The sequence below is a fragment of the Oryx dammah genome, unplaced genomic scaffold (assembly GCF_014754425.2).
Source record: "Oryx dammah isolate SB20612 unplaced genomic scaffold, SCBI_Odam_1.1 HiC_scaffold_25, whole genome shotgun sequence".
Classification (NCBI taxonomy): Eukaryota; Metazoa; Chordata; class Mammalia; order Artiodactyla; family Bovidae; genus Oryx; species Oryx dammah.
The window spans coordinates 87,577,006-87,594,503 of NW_024070209.1; the positions used below are offsets into that span (position 1 = coordinate 87,577,006).

General features: G+C 43.8%; 1 protein-coding gene across 15 annotated transcripts in view; it reads left to right on the plus strand.

Annotated features, from left to right (window-relative positions):
- The first annotated feature begins 5,202 nt into the window (after positions 1-5,202).
- KIDINS220 (kinase D interacting substrate 220) overlaps positions 5,203-17,498 on the plus strand; it is a 94,348-nt gene continuing 82,052 nt past the window's right edge. For all 15 annotated transcript variants that reach the window (XM_040224977.1, XM_040224978.1, XM_040224964.1 and 12 more), the window contains exons 1-2: positions 5,203-5,376; positions 10,880-11,023. In XM_040224977.1, coding sequence (XP_040080911.1) covers positions 10,916-11,023 — 108 coding nt within the window. In that variant the 5' untranslated portion in view covers positions 5,203-5,376; positions 10,880-10,915. The remainder of the gene's footprint in view (positions 5,377-10,879; positions 11,024-17,498) is intronic.

Sequence of the window (17,498 nt, forward strand, 5' to 3'; positions counted from 1 at the left end):
TAACCACTATGTAAATGAGAAGAATGGGCTACAGTGGAGTTAAGAAGCAACTTTAAACAAGGTCCTACTGTAGAGCACGGAGAACTTTACCAGTATAATAATGGAAAAGAATACATATATATGTATAACTGGATCACTTTGCTGTAGAGCACAAACTAACATGACATTGTAAATCAACTATGTTCCAATAAAAAAAGGGAATTTAAAACAATTTTTTTAAAAACCACTTTATTTTTCCCGAGGACAGCTCCTGTAAACGCTCCCTGTCTACTTCTTGTTTCCTGGACAACATTTCTGATTGGCCTTATAATTTTCATAATCTTTTCTCCTCAGTCTTGGATCATCAAATATCACCCAATCACGTTTGGTCATTAAAAGTCCTTATTTTAGTAATGAAATGCCTAATCTGGACTGTTAATAAAACCCCTGAATATAAGGTTTCTCCCTTCCCCAGTTTAGACTTGCCATAGAGGGGCAGCGTGTGTGCGTGCTAAATCTCTTCAGTTATGTTTAACTCTTTGAAGCAACGCTATGGACTATAGCCCACCAGCCTCCTCTGTCCATGGGATTCTCTAGGCAAGAATACTGGAGTGGTTTGCTGTAGTGGGAATTTCTAATAATGTACTTTCACAGCCTTGAGAAATTTCATAGAAATAGCACCTGGAAAAACAGCATATATCAAGAAACTGTGTTGATGATTATTTTTCGTGTTTTTCTTAGAATAATAGCCTTGTTACAACCCTAAGCCCAGACCCAGAAGGAAGTAAGACTGGGATCATGAAAGCATGGACCTTGGAATACTGGGTTGGCTTGGTGTTAGGTATGAACACTGCCTACGCACTTGCTGATGGTTCCCGAGACTATCCCAGAAGAAAACGACCTAGGGTAAAAAACAAGGAGAGCTGGATTATGTCAATGTAGTGTCTTGGGAAAGACAGATCAAAGAAAGTTTTGTAGTCTGCAATTAGGAATAAAAGCTGGACTCAGAGTGGACTCTGCATCTCAGTTGAATAGAGGCTGCCGGTCCCCTGACCCATTGCAGTAGATTTTGTGTTCTGTTTTCATTCTCTTTGTTTGCTCCTGGACCTTTAGGGCAACAGGTTGCCACGTCCTCCTTCATGGGATCTTCCCGACCCAGGGATTGAACCCATGTCTCTATGTCTCCTGCATTGGCAGGTGGTTTTTTTTTTTTTTTTAACCACTAGCACCACCAGGGAAGCCAATGGAAGGGGGACCCTAGTCTATAAACCCATTCCCCCTCCAGAGTTCCTCCACTTTCTTGCCATCCTTGAACCACACCCTCCTCCTCCACTCGAATGTTCACTAAAGGAAAGCCTGTTTCTAGTAGCTTCTTTCCAGGCTGCCATCCGGACTGCTCTGAAAACGTTTTTAAAAGGACGATTTGTACACTGAGTACCTTCAGGATTTTTACACGGCAAGAAGAGGCAGGGAGGGGGTCTGGGCAGCGTGGGCAGCTGTTTTGTCAATGTCGGAGAAGGAAGGCCCCACTTCTAGACTGGGGTTTGCAAAGCTCTTGATTGACAACCCCCGAACTGGTGGTGTGGTGCTTGGGACAACCTGAGCTGGAGAGCCAGCACGTCCTGCCCCACCCCGCCCTCTCGCCTACTGTTGGATTCCAGTTGCCCCCAAGGCTGGCACCCTGTTTGCACTGGTTCAGTGCCCCTCCCCATGGTTCATACCTGGAAGGCCTAAAGCTAGTCCCCTGGGCTTGTTGTGGAGCAGCTGGTTCACCAACCAGGGAGTGCTGCTGGAGTGAGAGGTTACGAGGTGAAGGGGCTGGGGCTGGCAGTGGTGAGGGAGGCTGGAAGGTGAAGTCATCGGGGAAGTTCTTCGCAAAGAGCTGTTCCATAGGGGGAATGCTCAGAGACTCGAGATCCCCGTGTCCCCGAGGCATCATTTCCCAGCCCACACACCTCATGGAGACCTGTCAGTGTCCACTTGCTGATACATAATCTACATTTTCCTTTTGGTTCCACAAACTCATCCAGAAAGCCTGTCAAAATCCCCAGGGAAGAGCCGATCTGTGCTCAGGAGTAGCTCAGAATGTCAAAAAACTCAAAGGCGAGGCTTAACGTATAGACAATGTTCTTAGAAGCATAGCAACCTGCATTTTCCCAGTACTGGGAACGCTGGAAACAAATTTAACCATTGAGAGATGAGAGTGCAGCTTTTTCGTGCATGGTATCTTAGAAGGTGTCAGGAAGTCTAGTGAGTCTCATCTCATTTTTAATATTGTTGCTCAGGGATTCTTAACCATGTTTTGCGTTACAGTCCCTTTTAGCAGACAGGTAAGACCTACGATTCTTTTCCCACAATATATTTAGATTGATTAAATAAATATGATTACAAAATACACCAAATACTTTGCCAACAAATGTACATATAGTCAAAGCTGTGGTTTTTCCAGTAGTCATGTATGGATGTGAGAGCTGGACTATAAAGAAAGCTGAGAGCCAAAGAATTGATGCTTTTGAACCGTGGTGTTGGAGAAGACTCTTGAGAGTCCCTTGGACTGCAAGGAGATCAAACCAGTCAATCCTGAAGGAAATCAGCCCTGAATATTCATTGGAAGGACTGATGCTGAAGCTGAAGCTCCAATACTTTGGCCACCTGATGCCAAGAGCCGACTCATTAGAAAAGACCCTGATGCTGGGAAAGACTGAAGGCAGAGAAGGGGACGACAGAGGATGAGATGGTTGGATGCCATCACCGATTGGATGGACATGTGTTTGAGTAAGCTCTGGGAGATGGTGAAGGACAGGGAAGCCCGGCATGCTACAGTCCATGGGGTTGCAAAAGAGTTGGACACAACTAAGTGACTGAACAACCACAACAAAAGACACCATAATATTAAAATGCCGTCATTTAAATACAAAAAAAGAACACCACCACAACAATAACAACAAAAGAAAGCCTGTCAAATGCCTTGCTGATTTTTCAGATGGTTCATTATGATGAAAGCCCCAGCTCCCATACTGGGGCCACAGATCCCCATGAAATCACACATTCCAGTTCCCTTGTTCTCACAAACAGTCCTACTAAAGGGCCACCTGCTTTCCCGTGCTGGTCCTCAAAAGATTGACACTGAAAAAGGACATTAACATTTGAAATCACTTCTCTGGACACACTGGGACAAAACCGAAGATTGAGAATGGTGTTTCACTGGGATCAACTATGGAGATATTTTAAAAATCTCCAGCAAGAGTCAAGTTTTTTTTTTTTTTTTTTTAATGAACTAAGGATGATTCTGATGTACCAAGTTTGGGCACTATTGAAAAGCATCTCCTAATGAATCAATCTGACAACTTATGGCAAAAGCCAACAAAGAGCCAGCATCCAGTCCCACATCAGCTGTGGATGCCTAGGACCATGAGAGGGCACCCAAAGTGTGTGATAGAGTCTTACATTGTGCTTTTTCTTCCTTGAAGGCTTGCCAAGGCCACTAACTACTCTAAACCAGGTGAGGGAAACTGGTGTGGAATAAGGATGGAGTGAACTTATAGTGTGGAGAAGGCAATGGCACCCCACTCCAGTACTCTTGCCTGGAAAATCCCGTGGACGAAGGAGCCTGGTAGGCTGTAGTCCATGGGGTCACTAAGAGTCGGGCATGACTGAGCGACTTCACTTTCACTTTTCACTTGCATGCATTGGAGAAGGAAATGGCAACCCACTCCAGTGTTTTTGCCTGGAGAATCCCAAGGACGGCGGAGCCTGGTGGGCTGCCGTCTATGGGGTCCCACAGAGTCGGACACGACTGAAGCGACTTGGCAGCAGCAGCAGCAGCAGCAGCAGAACTTATAGTGGGGGAGAGACAGGCTAAACATGCTTTAACAAGTACTTTCTAGTACCTCCTGTGCCCCAGGACTGTAGACTAAGAAGTTAATAGAGTTAATAGAAGTTAACAGAAGATGGATGATGAACTCTTCTTGAGGTCACACAGAAAGCTACACAAGAGAGGACCTCTTAGACCGCCTCCTGTTGGTCTAAGACAAAAAGAATTCATCTGTCGGACTCAGCTGGACAAGAGGTGGAGAGGAATCTCCAGGGGGAGAGAGAACAGCACTCTGGAAACAAAGTGGAGATGAGATCGAGTATGGCCCGATGTTCCAGGAACTGAACTTGCCAGCCAGGGATGGGGGCAGGGGAGAGTGGTGGACGGTAGAATGGCAAGATGTTTGGCAGGGGCCAGCTCCAGGGGAGACTCGTGTGTTAGGTTCTATTCGGGAATTTGTTCTATGGAAACTGAAGGCTGCTGAGAAGTTTAATCCAAGTGACATGATCCCCAATCTCCTGGGGAATCATTGGGGCACCAGCAGAGGGATGGGGAGGGTAATTGGGGGCTTTTGATATAGTCCTGCTGGGGAGCTTCTGAAGCCTTTAAGGAGATCAGGGATGATGAACGTGGCTATAGTCAGGCAGTGGGCTGACTGGGTGACATCAGGGAGGGGCAGAGGAGGGGTGTTTATCTTCCCAATTCCTGTCGTCGTGGAGGGAGACAGGAGGCAGGTCCCCTGCCAGCGTCAGTACACCAGGGTCACATCAGGTGTGATCATACCAGGTCGGAGGCTGAGGATTCCAGCGCTGAGCTGTAAACCCTGGAAACAATCAACCAATTTGAGGGAGGCGAAATGCGAGAAAAATTAGGAGAATTAGAGTCACAGAAGCCCAGGGAAGGGAATATTCCAGGAGGCAGTGGTCAAGGAAACTGTGAGTGGAAAAGCTGTCAATCACATTTGGCCGCAGGCAGGTCAGAGGTCCCTTGTGCGAAGGCCGGGGTGAGGCTGGGCTGCGGTATTGCTGAGGAGGGAAATAAGAAAGCGGTCAGGCGGTGGCTCTGGGCGCCAGGATTACAGACCCCGCAGGGGCTCTGGGTTCGGGAGGGATTTCAGCCGGCCTCCACCGGCAATGTGTTTTGAAGTTAAAGATTGCGGTTTATTTCCCTGCATGAGCTTTGATGATAATGGTGAGCAGGGATAATAAACTCGCCAAAATATGAAGAGTGACAGTGACGATGAGTTATATACTGCCTGAAGCGCTTGCCAAAATACATCTACTTGGAGGTTGGAGAGAATGTGCAGAGGGCGGCTTGCCTCTCCGGCGCCCGCAGCCCCGGCCTCCTTCAGGCTCCCGGGTCAGCTGGCAGGGGGCGTGGCCACCCGTCACCCCGCCCCGCAGCCTAGTGTCACGTGATCTGCCAGTTCTGGGCGATAGCTTGAAAATGGCCGCCGGGTGTGGTGAGGGGAACGCGCTGAAAGCCCCCGTCACCCCCTTTCTAGTCTTCTGACAGCACCTGCGGCAAAGCGGCTCCTTTACGCCTCAGCGGTGGGCGCCGTTCTGGGGCCAGGTTGTGAGACGGTCAGTGTGGTGGTCCGCGGGGAGGGGCGGTGTGTGTGTGTCTGTGTGTGTGTGTTGAGGGGAGCGAGGCCGGTAGGAAGGAAGCCCTGGTTTGTAGGGGGATGTTGCCGAGCGTGGAGAGACTGCGGCCGTCGGGCGGGGAGGGAGCGAAGGCCTGCTGAGGAAGGGTGAGGCCGGGTGTGGGGAAGGGAGGGTGGGCGGGTGAGGAGGGGGCGACGCAGGGCGCGCGGCTGGGTCGGGTAAGGTAGGGGGCGGGCAGGGGCGCGGGGCCTGGCTCTTGGGGCGGATCCGCGCCTGCCGCGGGCGCTGGGACGGTCTCGGACTTGCTGTCCCAAGTGGTCAGCCTCTCCCGGGCCTGCGATGGGGGATGTGTGTGACACAGGTGGGGTGGTTTTTTTTTTTTTTGGTTCGTTTTTCACCGGGCAGCCTCAGGCACACCCACCACCACCTCGAGAACCACCTTGGGCGGTCGCGCGAAGGCAGGCGTCCCAGGTTCCTTTTCCCTAGGCTTTCCAAGGGCGTGGTGGTTGGGTTTTCTCGTTTTTGTTTTCTCACCGGGCTCCATTACTCCATTGTCCATTGCAGGCCGTTATTTCAGCTAAGTATCAGCGAGCCATTGATTACGATGCTTCCATGATTTCTTTATAACGAAGCGACTTCTTTCTCAGCCACTGACGTTCGGTTAGTTTTCTTTCAGATTGTTTTGACACATATAAAGGTTTAAACCTATTATTATTTAAACCTCTTTTATTAATAACTATGGACCCGTCTTTGGTAGCCGCTAGGGGCACCGGTTAAAAATGTGGCTTTCTTAGCCTTACCCTCAGAATTCCCATTCAGCAGACCTGGGGTGTGGCTCAGAATTCCTACCCGCCATCTCCACCTTCCGACGGGTAATTCTAATGCGTTTTGTCAGTGCCTCAACTTGGAAGACACTGAGGGTGAGACGTCTAAATTTTTTTTAAGCTCCTGAGGTGATCTGATGCAGAGCCAAGGTTGAGAAATATGGCGGCAAGGTTGTTTTCTTTGTTCTCTAGCTTTACCAGCATGGAAACCTTCATCAGAATCATTTTGCGGTGCTTGTTAAAATTTCAGTTTCTGGGCGCCAGATCTACTGGTGGAAAAGCCCAAGGAATCTGTATATTGGCAAGCTTCCCCAGCAACTTTGCATACAAGTTTGAGAACCTTTGTTTTACACTCTGAGTGATTTCCAGATATGTTTTTCCTAATCCGACTGCAAGGAGATCCAACCAGTCCATTCTAAAGGAGATCAGTACTGAGTGTTCTTTGAAAGGAATGATGCTAAAGCTGAAGCTCCAGTACTTTGGCCACCTCATGCGAAGAGTTGACTCATTGGAAAAGACTCTAATGCTGGGAGGGATTGGGGGCAGGAGGAGAAGGGGATGACAGAGGATGAGATGGCTGGATAGCATCACCAACTCAATGGACGTGAGCCTGAGTGAACTCTGGGAGTTGGTGATCGACTGGGAGGCCTCCTCAGGGAGGCCTGGCGTGCTGCAATTCATGGGTTGCAGAGACTCGACCGAGTGATTGAACTGAATCCTAGGTGGATTCTCCCAATTGAGGTTTTTTGGAGCACCTCACATTCAGCCTGGTCTTGTTCATCTAGCAAGGGTGGTGGGGAAGGAGGAGGCAGTAACCAAGCAGAGGAAAGTCCTGAAACTTTCTCCTGATTTTGCTTTTTGTTAATGGACCACCATCTTCCCATCACCGGTGTTTGGTATCTAGTCATCTTTGACCTGGTCTTTCATTTCCAATCACATAATTTTAAAAATTTCTACATCCAGAATCTTTGTTCTAGATATTTTGGTAGGTCTAAGGGTCCAGTATGGGGGATTTTATCCTATTCAAGTTCCTGTCTCTCATTTCTCCATCCCTACTGCCTGTCCTCTCTCCTGTAGGCTGTTTTGGTGGTTCCCTGACTGTCTCTAGGGTTCTGATTCCAGGCAGCACATCCTACTGAGGGAAGCTTTTCCTGGGATCATGTGAGTGTCCATCCCCCTCTTCCCTGCTTTTGCTCAAGTTCTTTGTCAGTTTCTCTGTTACTGTGTTAGTCAGGGCTGTTTAGAAGGCAGGGAACAGAGATACACTCTTTTACCTCAGGGAAAAGGTAATTTATAGGACTGACTGAGAATCAGCAAGAAATTGGGATCTAAAGCAGCTCCCATCTTCTGTAGCTCCCTCAGCGGCCTCATTTGTTTTCTCTGGAGAAGTCTTTTTCTCAGTTCATACCTGTTGAGTCCTCTCTCTGCTGCCTGGCTGCCTCAAAACTGTAACATTTTGTTCTTGGCCTGTAATGACTGGGTATCTGGTTTCTAATTTCCAGGTTTAGAGAGAGGAATCTGATTGGCTAAGCTTATCTTTTTGAACAGTCACATGTCCTCATATGCTCATACCTGGATATGGCTGATGGTAGTAGAGAAAGGAGGGAGAGAGCAGGCCCTAAGCTGGTCTGGGAGGAGGGTGGGTGGTCAAGGAAACCTCCCTAGGGGAAGGGACTTTGAAATTGAGACGTCTAGGTTGTCTCTGGGCGGAGGCGGTGGAGGTGGGGGTGGTGGGATGAGTTGGGCAAAAGAATTTGCCTGGAGGAGGGGAAGATCCTGGTCTTCTAAAGGTGAAGGGGAGAATGGTTTGAAGCTGACAGTTAATTTCTGAGTGACAAGAGCAGAGGATGCTCTCATGGAGAATGGGGGTGTGTGTGTATGCTCTCATGTGGAGAATGGGGGTGTGTGTGTCTTGAGATAGGTGAGAATAGTGTGTATTTGAGATAGGTGAGAATAGAACCTGTTTAAAGGATTCATTTAAGAGGGAAAGCAGAGATGAAAGAAACCTCTGAGGGAGGGATGGGGCCCTTCCAAGAACATCATCTGATTTATGGGCACACTTGCGATCAAACTCTTGATTTGTTAGAAGTCTGGCTGATGGGAGTCATTTTATAACTGTCAGCTGTGGCAGATAGTTTTGTCCTGTTCAGTTAATAAAATGTGATGTGACTTGATCAAATTCAGTTCAGACAACATTTATCAGTTCTTTTCATCTGCACAAGAAACTGTTTTAGGTACTTCTGAATTTGTGAAGGTGAGGCTTGTGAAGTTACTCCTGTTAAGAAATTTAACAGTAAAGAAGCGACGTGTGGATGAATGCAGAGATTGCCAGATTTCAGGCATGTAATATTCAACGATCAGTAAGGTCTGCCCTAGTATCCGCTGTCCCCCTCCCCAATACACAAAGCAGAGCAGCATCTAATGCCCCGCTCCCCAACCTTTTTGGCACCAGGGACCAGTTTCATGGAAGACAGATTTTCCACGGACCCAGGGGGTGGGGGATGGTTTCGGGATGATTCTCATAGGGAGTCCACAACCTAGATCCCTTGTGAGCACGGTTCGCAGTAGGGTTCATGCTCCTGTCAGAATCTGATGCCCCTCCTGATCTGACGGAGGTGGAGCTCAAGTGGTAATACCAGTGCTGGGGAGTGGCCTCAAGTACAGATGAAGCTTCCTTCGCTCACCTCCTGCTGTGTGGCCTGGTTCCCAACAGGCCCCAGTATGGGGGTGAGGGACCCCTGACCTAATGAACCCTTATGTACCCACCCCCCAGGTCCAACAGTTATCAATATTTTACCAATTTTATTTTGGCTGTTTGTTCCCCCAATACCCCTTTTCTCCTCCAGTACTTTAAAGAGCGCTGAGACTCTGTAGGGCAGGAATAGTGTACTGTTCAACTTACCAGTGATAACCTGAAGCATAGTGCATTGCAGATTATAGCCTTTCAGCAGACTGCTGTTAGATCGGACTATTACTCAATTACAGTAGTGTAGAATTGCATGCATTTTCTCAGTTATATAACAAAGATCATCTTTCCTTACTAGATTTGTTTAAAGAGTATCTTTCTGATAGCTTAAGGGATGCAGCTTCAATTTCTAAGTTGGTTTTATAGAAAAATTTTATTACCATTTTCTCCTTAATCTTAGTCTGAAGGAATGTATGTCTGAAGTCTTAATCTTAGTCACTATCTATGATTGATGACTCTTTTATGTGTCTTAAAGTGATATACATGTAATCCACATAATGGATTGGGGAGAGAGGTAACAAGATTTGAAAATCTAAGATTTTCAATTTTTTAAATAATTGGTCAGTGTCTGTTACTACTTTTCTTTACTCATTCTAGTCTTGTGGGATTTTGTGCTGAGAAAAATCTTTGATCCAAATAAGGACTTTGTCAGGCATGTGTGTGTGTGTGTGTGTGTGTGTGTGTATGTGTGTTTACAAAGTAATTGCAAACTTACAGTCAACTTGTAAGAATAGTACAAAGAACTCTCTTCCATGCCTTAACCAGATTCACCAGGTGTAAAATTGAAAGTTAGGGTGCACATGGTCTCTGTAATTATATTCATATTAATTTCATGTGGGAGAAGCCTATGTGTGCAGGTCTGGTGGAGGAGGAATTTAGGCAGAAAAGCTAGCCAGAGGCCTGGACATGGCAGAGTGCTTGGTGTGTTCAAGCAGTGACGCGGTGAGGGAGAGGGGTAGGAGATGAGGTCAGCAGTGTTAACACCCTGTCACTTAAAGTCATCTAGGCCAAGGTCAGACATTTGATTTTTACCTTAAGGGCTCTAGGAAGCCACTGGAGGACTTTGAGCAAGAAAGGATGGAATCTGACTCAGTTCTGCTTAGGGTGTGGTTCTTCAGTCAGGAACCACAGTGGTAGCATCACCTGGGAGCTTGTTAAAGGTGCCGGGGCTGCATCTGGACCTACTTGTCCGAATCTCCGAGGGAAGGGCCCAAGGCGTCTGTTTCACAAGCTCTCCAGGTGATTCTGATGAATGTGATTTAAGAAGCTCTGGCCCAGCCTACATTTTCAAAAGGTATCTATGGTTGCCTTGTGGAGGACAGACCATCAGGAAGGCAAAAAGGGAGGTAGGGAGAGCAGTTGGGATTTAGGTGAGAGGTCACAGTGACTGGGCCAAGGTGGTTGTGATGGAGGTGGTGAGTAGGAATCAGATGTGAAATATATTTTATAAGTAGAACCAAAAGGTTTGCTCTTAGATTGAATGTAGAGTGTAAGAGGAGGTGATGAGTCATTCATAATTCCAAGGTTTTGGCCTTAGAAGGATGGAGCTGGAGTGGCCATTTACGGATTGGGGGAACAGTGTAGTGCTTTCTCTTGTTTGTGGGTGATGAGGGGTGGGTTTGGGGGTGTGAATGAGTTAAGGCAGGGAAGCCTGGTGTGCTGCAGTTCATGGGGTTTCAGAGTTGGACACAACTTAGTGACTGAACAGCAATAATGAGTTAAGAGTGAGATGAGTTTGAGTCTTGGGAAGAGGGGGTTGCACATTTTGACAGCTGAGCTTTGAGGTCTTGTTTTAACTCCTGCCAGTGGAGGTGTATTTGTACAAGCCTAAGGTTAGAAAAGATACAGTTAGTAGTATCTTTTTTTTTCCCAATCCCAAATTACATGTATTTTGTCTAATCTGCTTTAACAGGTATTGGAGTAAAGAAAACTATAGCTTTCTGTGAAAATGTCAGTTCTAATATCACAGAGTGTAATAAATTATGTAGAAGAAGAAAACATTCCTGCTTTGAAAGCTCTTCTTGAAAAATGCAAAGATGTTGATGAGAGAAATGAGGTAAGACCAAGATTCTAAAGTTTAATTCTTACAAATGTTTGTGGACTACCTACTAAGTAAGTACAAGGCACTGTGCTAAAAGGGTAAAGGTAAGTAAGAAATACATAGTTCTCACCCTCAGTAATATTGACATAGCTTCTCACAGTTAAAAGTACTTTGAATTCTGTACCTTTGAAATACATCTGAACTTCTATAAATGACTGAACATTGAATTAATGATTTAAATTTATGATCAAGAGTTGTGGTTGACTTTTTTTTCTGGATAGAATAATCACTGTTCAGAAATGATTCAAGAATTACTACTGAAATCAAAAGTATTTCTAGAAAACTTTAGAAGGGCTTCTAATAGCAATCTTTTTATAAAAGATGAACCAGAAAAAATAGATTAACCAGACACTATTAGGGCTTTTTGAAATATTTTCTTTATTGGAGCCTCAGCTGTCTTCCTTAGTTGTTTATTATACCCAGCTTGGGGTTTAAAAGACCTGCATCTTTAAGAGACAGCTAAATAGGTTGTGTGTTCTGTTTACTAAGATTGGGGAGTAAATATTTATTGTTTTCATTAACTTGTATTAGATATTTCTGTTCAACAATCCTAGCAGATAAAATGGTAATTTTATCATGAACAGCTGAGCTGCAACATTTTAGGGACTAATAAACTTTTTGTATGAATTTTTTAAGTGGCAAAGTATGTACGTTTTATAAAACTTAAGAAAAATAATTATTTTTATTAGAACTATAGTTTCAATACAGTATAATTTTTTTTTGCCTGTGAATAAGATGAATAAGGACTGATTTTATTTTTATAGAAATGTATATGTATGTATATATGTGACTTATGTGTTAGACCTGCAGGATTTTCTTTATGATTTTTTTTTTTACAGTGGGGAAAAAGTAAAATTTACTGTCTTAACCATAGTGTACTGTTCAGTAGTGTTTAGTAGTATTAAGTAATTCACATTGTTGTGAAATATCTCCAGAATTTTTTCAAATCTGAAACTCCATAACCATTATACAATTGCCTGTTCCCCCAACCTCAGCCCCTGGTAACCACTGTTATACTTTCTATCTCTGTGAATTTGACTATTCTAGGCACTGAATGTAAGTGGAACTGTACAGTGTTTGTCTTTTTGTGATTGAACTTCCCTCATAGCTCAGTTGGTTAAGAATCCGCTTGCAGTACAGGAGACCCCGGTTCGATTCCTGGGTTGGGAAGATCCACTGGAGAAGAGATAGGCTACACACTTCAGTATTCTTGGGCTTCCCTTGTGGCTCAGCTGGTAAAGAATCCGTCTGCAAAGTGGGAGACCTAGGTTCGATCCCTGGGTTGGGAAGATCCCCTGGAGAATGGAAAGTCTATCCACTCTAGTATTCTGGCCTGAGAAGTATAGTCCGTGGGGTCCCAAAGAGTTGGACACAGCTGAGTGACTTTCTTTTAGTATAACATCCTAAATGACATGTTGGTTCATCCATGTTGGAGTGTGTGACATGATTTCCTTCCATATTAAAGCTGAATACTATTCCATTATATGTAGAAGGGCTTCACTGATAGCTCAGTTTGTAAAGAATCTACCTGCAATGCGGAAGACCTGGGTTCAATCCCTGGGTTGGGAAGATCCTCTGGAGAAAGGAAGGGCTACCCATTCCTATAGTCTGGCTTAGAGAAGTCCATGAACTGTATAGTCTATGGGGTTGCAAAGAGTTGGACATGACTGAGCGACTTTCACTTTCATATGCAGATACCATGTTGTGTTTATACATTTATCCACTGATAGACATTCAGGTTGTTTCCTTTCCTTGGCTGTTGTGGATAGTGCTGCATGAACATGGATATGCAAATATTATAAATGTTTTCAAAGCTACTGAATCAACAGTTATTATGTTATTATTATTGACAGAGTACCTAATTTTATTAAATACTAGCTGTCATTGAAAAATCATGGTATAAAAATTTTATTAGAGTAATACAATTATGATAACTCATGTTTTATTCAGTATTATGTAAATATGGTAATGTTCTGTATACTTAGCTCATTTAATTTGCATAGCAGTTCTGTAAAGAATTATACTTACTTATCTCAACTTACAAATAAACTACTTAATCTCTCAGATTCTGCCTGAAGATACTTCCTGGTGAAATCCACATTAAATGCTGTTCTGTCTAACATCAAAGAGGCTATGATTTGTTTATGCCGTTTTGTCTTCCTTTGAGTCTTCAGAATAAGTTCATTTAATGATAATGTCTGTATTTTCAATGTTTGTATATTGCACAAATTGTATTTTGGTTAGTTTACATCATTATTCCCTTCTATGATTATGCATAGTTAACAGTTGTTACACATAAATGAGATTAAAATTTATAGTTGGAGATTGTTCATTGTTTTAAAAGAGCTGCTTATGGAAGTAGTCATTCTATTGGCATTAATTAATATATTTGGAATAATAAAATGATAGTTTAAAAAGATTAAGCTTTACCTCATAGATACTTTCTTTGGGAATAGTGAGAAAATAGCTTCACTTGCTGCTGCTACTGCTAAGTTGCTTCAGTCGTGTTCAACTCTGTGCGACCCCATAGACGGCAGCCCACCAGGCTCCCCCGTCCCTGGGATTCTCCAGGCAAGAACACTAGAGTGGGTTGCCATTTCCTTCTCCAATGCATAAAAGTGAAAAGTGAAAGTGAAGTCACTCAGTCGTATCCAACTCTTAGTGACCCCATGGACTGCAGCCCACCAGGCTCCTCCGTCCATGGGATCTTCCAGGCAAGAGTACTGGAGTGGGGTGCCATTGCCTTCTCCGAGCTTCACTTGGAAGGAGAAAAATAATATACAATAAGCACAAAATTGTATTGATCTTACACAAAGAATGAAGTGTATTTGGTAAAAAAAGTAACATGTTATCAGGCATGTAGTAACATTTAAGGAGTTTTAATGATATTTACCTCTAGTTTAGTATTATGTCAGTTAAAATTGGAGTTTTAAAACAATACTTTGAAGCAACCTGGCATTGTTAAATTATGGCTCAGTGTGAAGGTTATAGAGAAAGTAACTTTTTCAAGGCCTTTTTTTTTTTGTTTTTTAGCATTTTGCTTCTACAGCTTCTGATAAAATTTAATTTTTATAGAATTCTAAAGAGTTACTTAGACTTTCTTTCCTCCTTTCTCACCTTTAAAAAGTGAAGTACTTAATTACCTCATTTAATGTGTTTGGTTATCAGTTTTCTAAAGGTTTCTTAAATGTTATCAGTAAAAGATAATAATGTGGGGGAAATTGCCTGTTGCCGTCCTTAGCGTATAATCGGTTGCAATTAGTAAATACCAGTTTTCTCCCTTCTTTCCTTTCTACTTTATTTGTAAACTAGATAAAATTCTTGGCCTCTGAATATTGTCAATGATGGCAAGTCTTTGCCCTTTGTATGAATATTCTCTATGATGGCAAGTCTTTGCCTTTTGTAGAGTAGTGAAGGGCTTTAATTTAACTTTATTTTTGAAAAGAGCAAAAAGTCACTCTCAGCTCTTCTTGATAGGGTATAGTGTTGAGGTTGAACGTTATTCTCTTGTTGAAGAAAGTGAAATGGGACTCTTAAGTTCAAGAGATGAATTTTGTCACATGCTTATAAGTAGAGACCCTGAAGGAAAGTTCAAAGGAGATTTAAAAATGTTTTACTTTCACTATTATTATTGGAAGAAGTAGCTATCCTCAGAATGCCACCGCTTTAAAGAGCAATAGTTATTTAGGTCCAGAAAGGTGGCTAAGACAGTAAAGAATCTCCTTGCAATGTGGGAGACCTGGGTTCGATCCCTGGATTGGGAAGATCCCCTAGAGGAGGGCATGGCAACCCACTCCAATATTCTTGCTTGGAGAATCGCTGTGGCCAGAGGAGCCTGGCGGGCTACATACAGTCCATGGGGTCGCAGAGAGTTGGACATGAGTGAGCGACCGAGCACAACACAGCACAGCACACCTGAATACAAGTGGGGCTACCTAGGAACTGGGAAGACCAAAAAGATGCTGGATAGGCAATGTTTTTGCATGGTAGCTTCTCGGAAGCTGAGATAAAACATGGTACATGCTATGGGGAACTTCAGCTGGAATGGCAGTGTTCTGTTTTGGTGTGTTTTGGTTTGAGGTTCTTACCAGTAGGATAGGAGTTCTGTGAGTTATGTGATCCTATATTTTTTGGGAAAGAAATGGACTTGAGATTTGCTGAGATGTGTGTAGCGGGTTAGGTAGGGAAGGGGCTTTTAGTGATTCGCATTGAAGTAAAAGAATCAAGTTGTCATGACTGTTTGTTTCTAAGTCACCATCTCTACAACTGCAGTTACTAGATGGATTAAGCCAGAACTAATAGAATAAATATGTTTTGTGATAAGGCACAACTTACAAGGTAAATATCATTCTGTCTTTTCCAATTAATTTATGGCAGCCTTTCCTGAGAATCACTTATTTATTTGGATAGTGAAGCTACAAAAGGTTAAAGATTGCTTTTGAGTTCATATAATAGCTCCTCAAATAGTGGCTTAATCAAATTAAGGTCTTTTCTCATGTAATGACAAGCTGGAGGAGCCATTCCAAGGTCTCAGGATTCTTACCAGGCTCCTTCTGCCCTTCTGGTCACTCCACTGGGTGCCAGTTATTCCCATCAGTTGTTTTGATACAACTGCAGCATTGTGTCCACATACCAGGCAAGAAGGAAAAGGGCACAAGCCAGCTGAGTTGGTCTAATTACCAAGCTTTCCTGGGAGATCTCACTAGAGTGGTAGCCTGGATGGTTTCCAACTGCAAGTAAGGCTGAACAATGTAGGTTTTTTTCTCTGAGCAGACTGCCACCCCCAACAAAATCCTGTCGCTCTAGATATTGGGTAGACAAATGGTAGTTTCTGCAAGAGAAATTTATGACTATTCAAGTCTCATTTAGCTTGTTTATAATCACATTTATACCAACTTTTTTTTTTGTATTATGGTTTTTTAATACACATCTAATTTATTTTTTCCCTCATACTCGAAAAGCACCTTTCTTTGCAAACTATCTGAAATGTGCCTGTGACCACAGAAGGTGAACAGAAAGCACCCAAGTCTTTGGAATTGCAGTTTTGAAAACTGATGTGCAAGTCCTATATCCTTCAGTTCAGCTCAGTCGCTCAGTTGTGTCTGAATCTTTGTGACCCCATGAACTGCAGCACACCAGGCCTCCCTGTCTATCACCAACTCCTGGAGTTTACCAAAACTCATGTCCATTGAGTTGGTGATGCCATCCAACTATCATCCTCTGTCGTCCCCTTCTCCTACTGCCCTCAATCTTTCCGAGCATCAGGGTCTTTTCAAAAGAGTCAGCTTTTTGCGTCAGGTGGTCAAAGTATTGGAGTTTCAGTTTCAACATCAGTCCTTCCAATGAACACCCAGGACTGATCTCCTTTAGGATGGATTGGTTGGATCTCCTTGCAGTCCAAGGGACTCTCAAGAGTCTTCTCCAACACCACAGTTCAAAAGCATCAACTCTTCGGCACTCAGCTTTCTTTACAGTCCAACTCTCACATCCATACATGACTACTGGAAAAACCATAGCCTTGACTAGACAGACCTTTGTTGGCAAAGTAATGTCTCTGCTTTTTAATACGCTAACTAGATTGGTCATAACTTTCCTTCCAAGGAGTAAGCGTCTTTTAATTTCATGGCTGCAGTCACCATCTGCAGTGATTTTGGAGCCCCCCAAAATAAAGTCAGCCACTGTTTCCACTGTTTCCCCATCTATTTGCCATGAAGTGATGGGACCAGATGCCATGAGCTTTGTTTTCTGAATGTTGAGCTTTAAGCCAACTTTTTCACTCTCCTCTTTTACTTTCATCAGGAGGCTCTTTAGTTCTTCTTCACTTTCTGCCATAAGGGTGGTGTCATTTGCATATCTGAGGTTATTGATAGTTCTCCTGGCAGTCTTGATTCCAGCGTGTGCTTCCTCCAGCCCAGCTTTTCTCATGATGTACTCTGCATACAAGTTAAATAAGCAGGAAGACAATATATAGCCTTGACGTACTCCTTTTCCTGTTTGGAACCAGTCTGTTGTTCCATGTCCAGTTCTAACTGTTGCTTCCTGACCTGCATATAGGTTTCTCAAAAGGCAAGTCAGGTGGTCTGGTATTCCCATCTCTTTCAGAATTTTCCACAGTTTATTGTGATCCACACAATCAAAGGCTTTGGCATAGTCAATAAGGCAGAAATAGATGTTTTTCTGGAACTCTCTTGCTTTTTCCATGATCCAGCGGATGTTGGCAATTTGATCTCTGGTTCCTCTGCCTTTTCTAAAACCAGCTTGAACATCTAGAAGTTCACGGTTCACATATTGCTGAAGTCTGGCTTGGAGAAGTTTGAGCATTACTTCACTAGTGTGTGAGATGAGTGCAATTGTGTGGTAGTTTGAGCATTCTTTGGCTCAAACTAGTTTACCTTTCTTTGGGATTGGAATGAGAACTGACCTTTTCCAG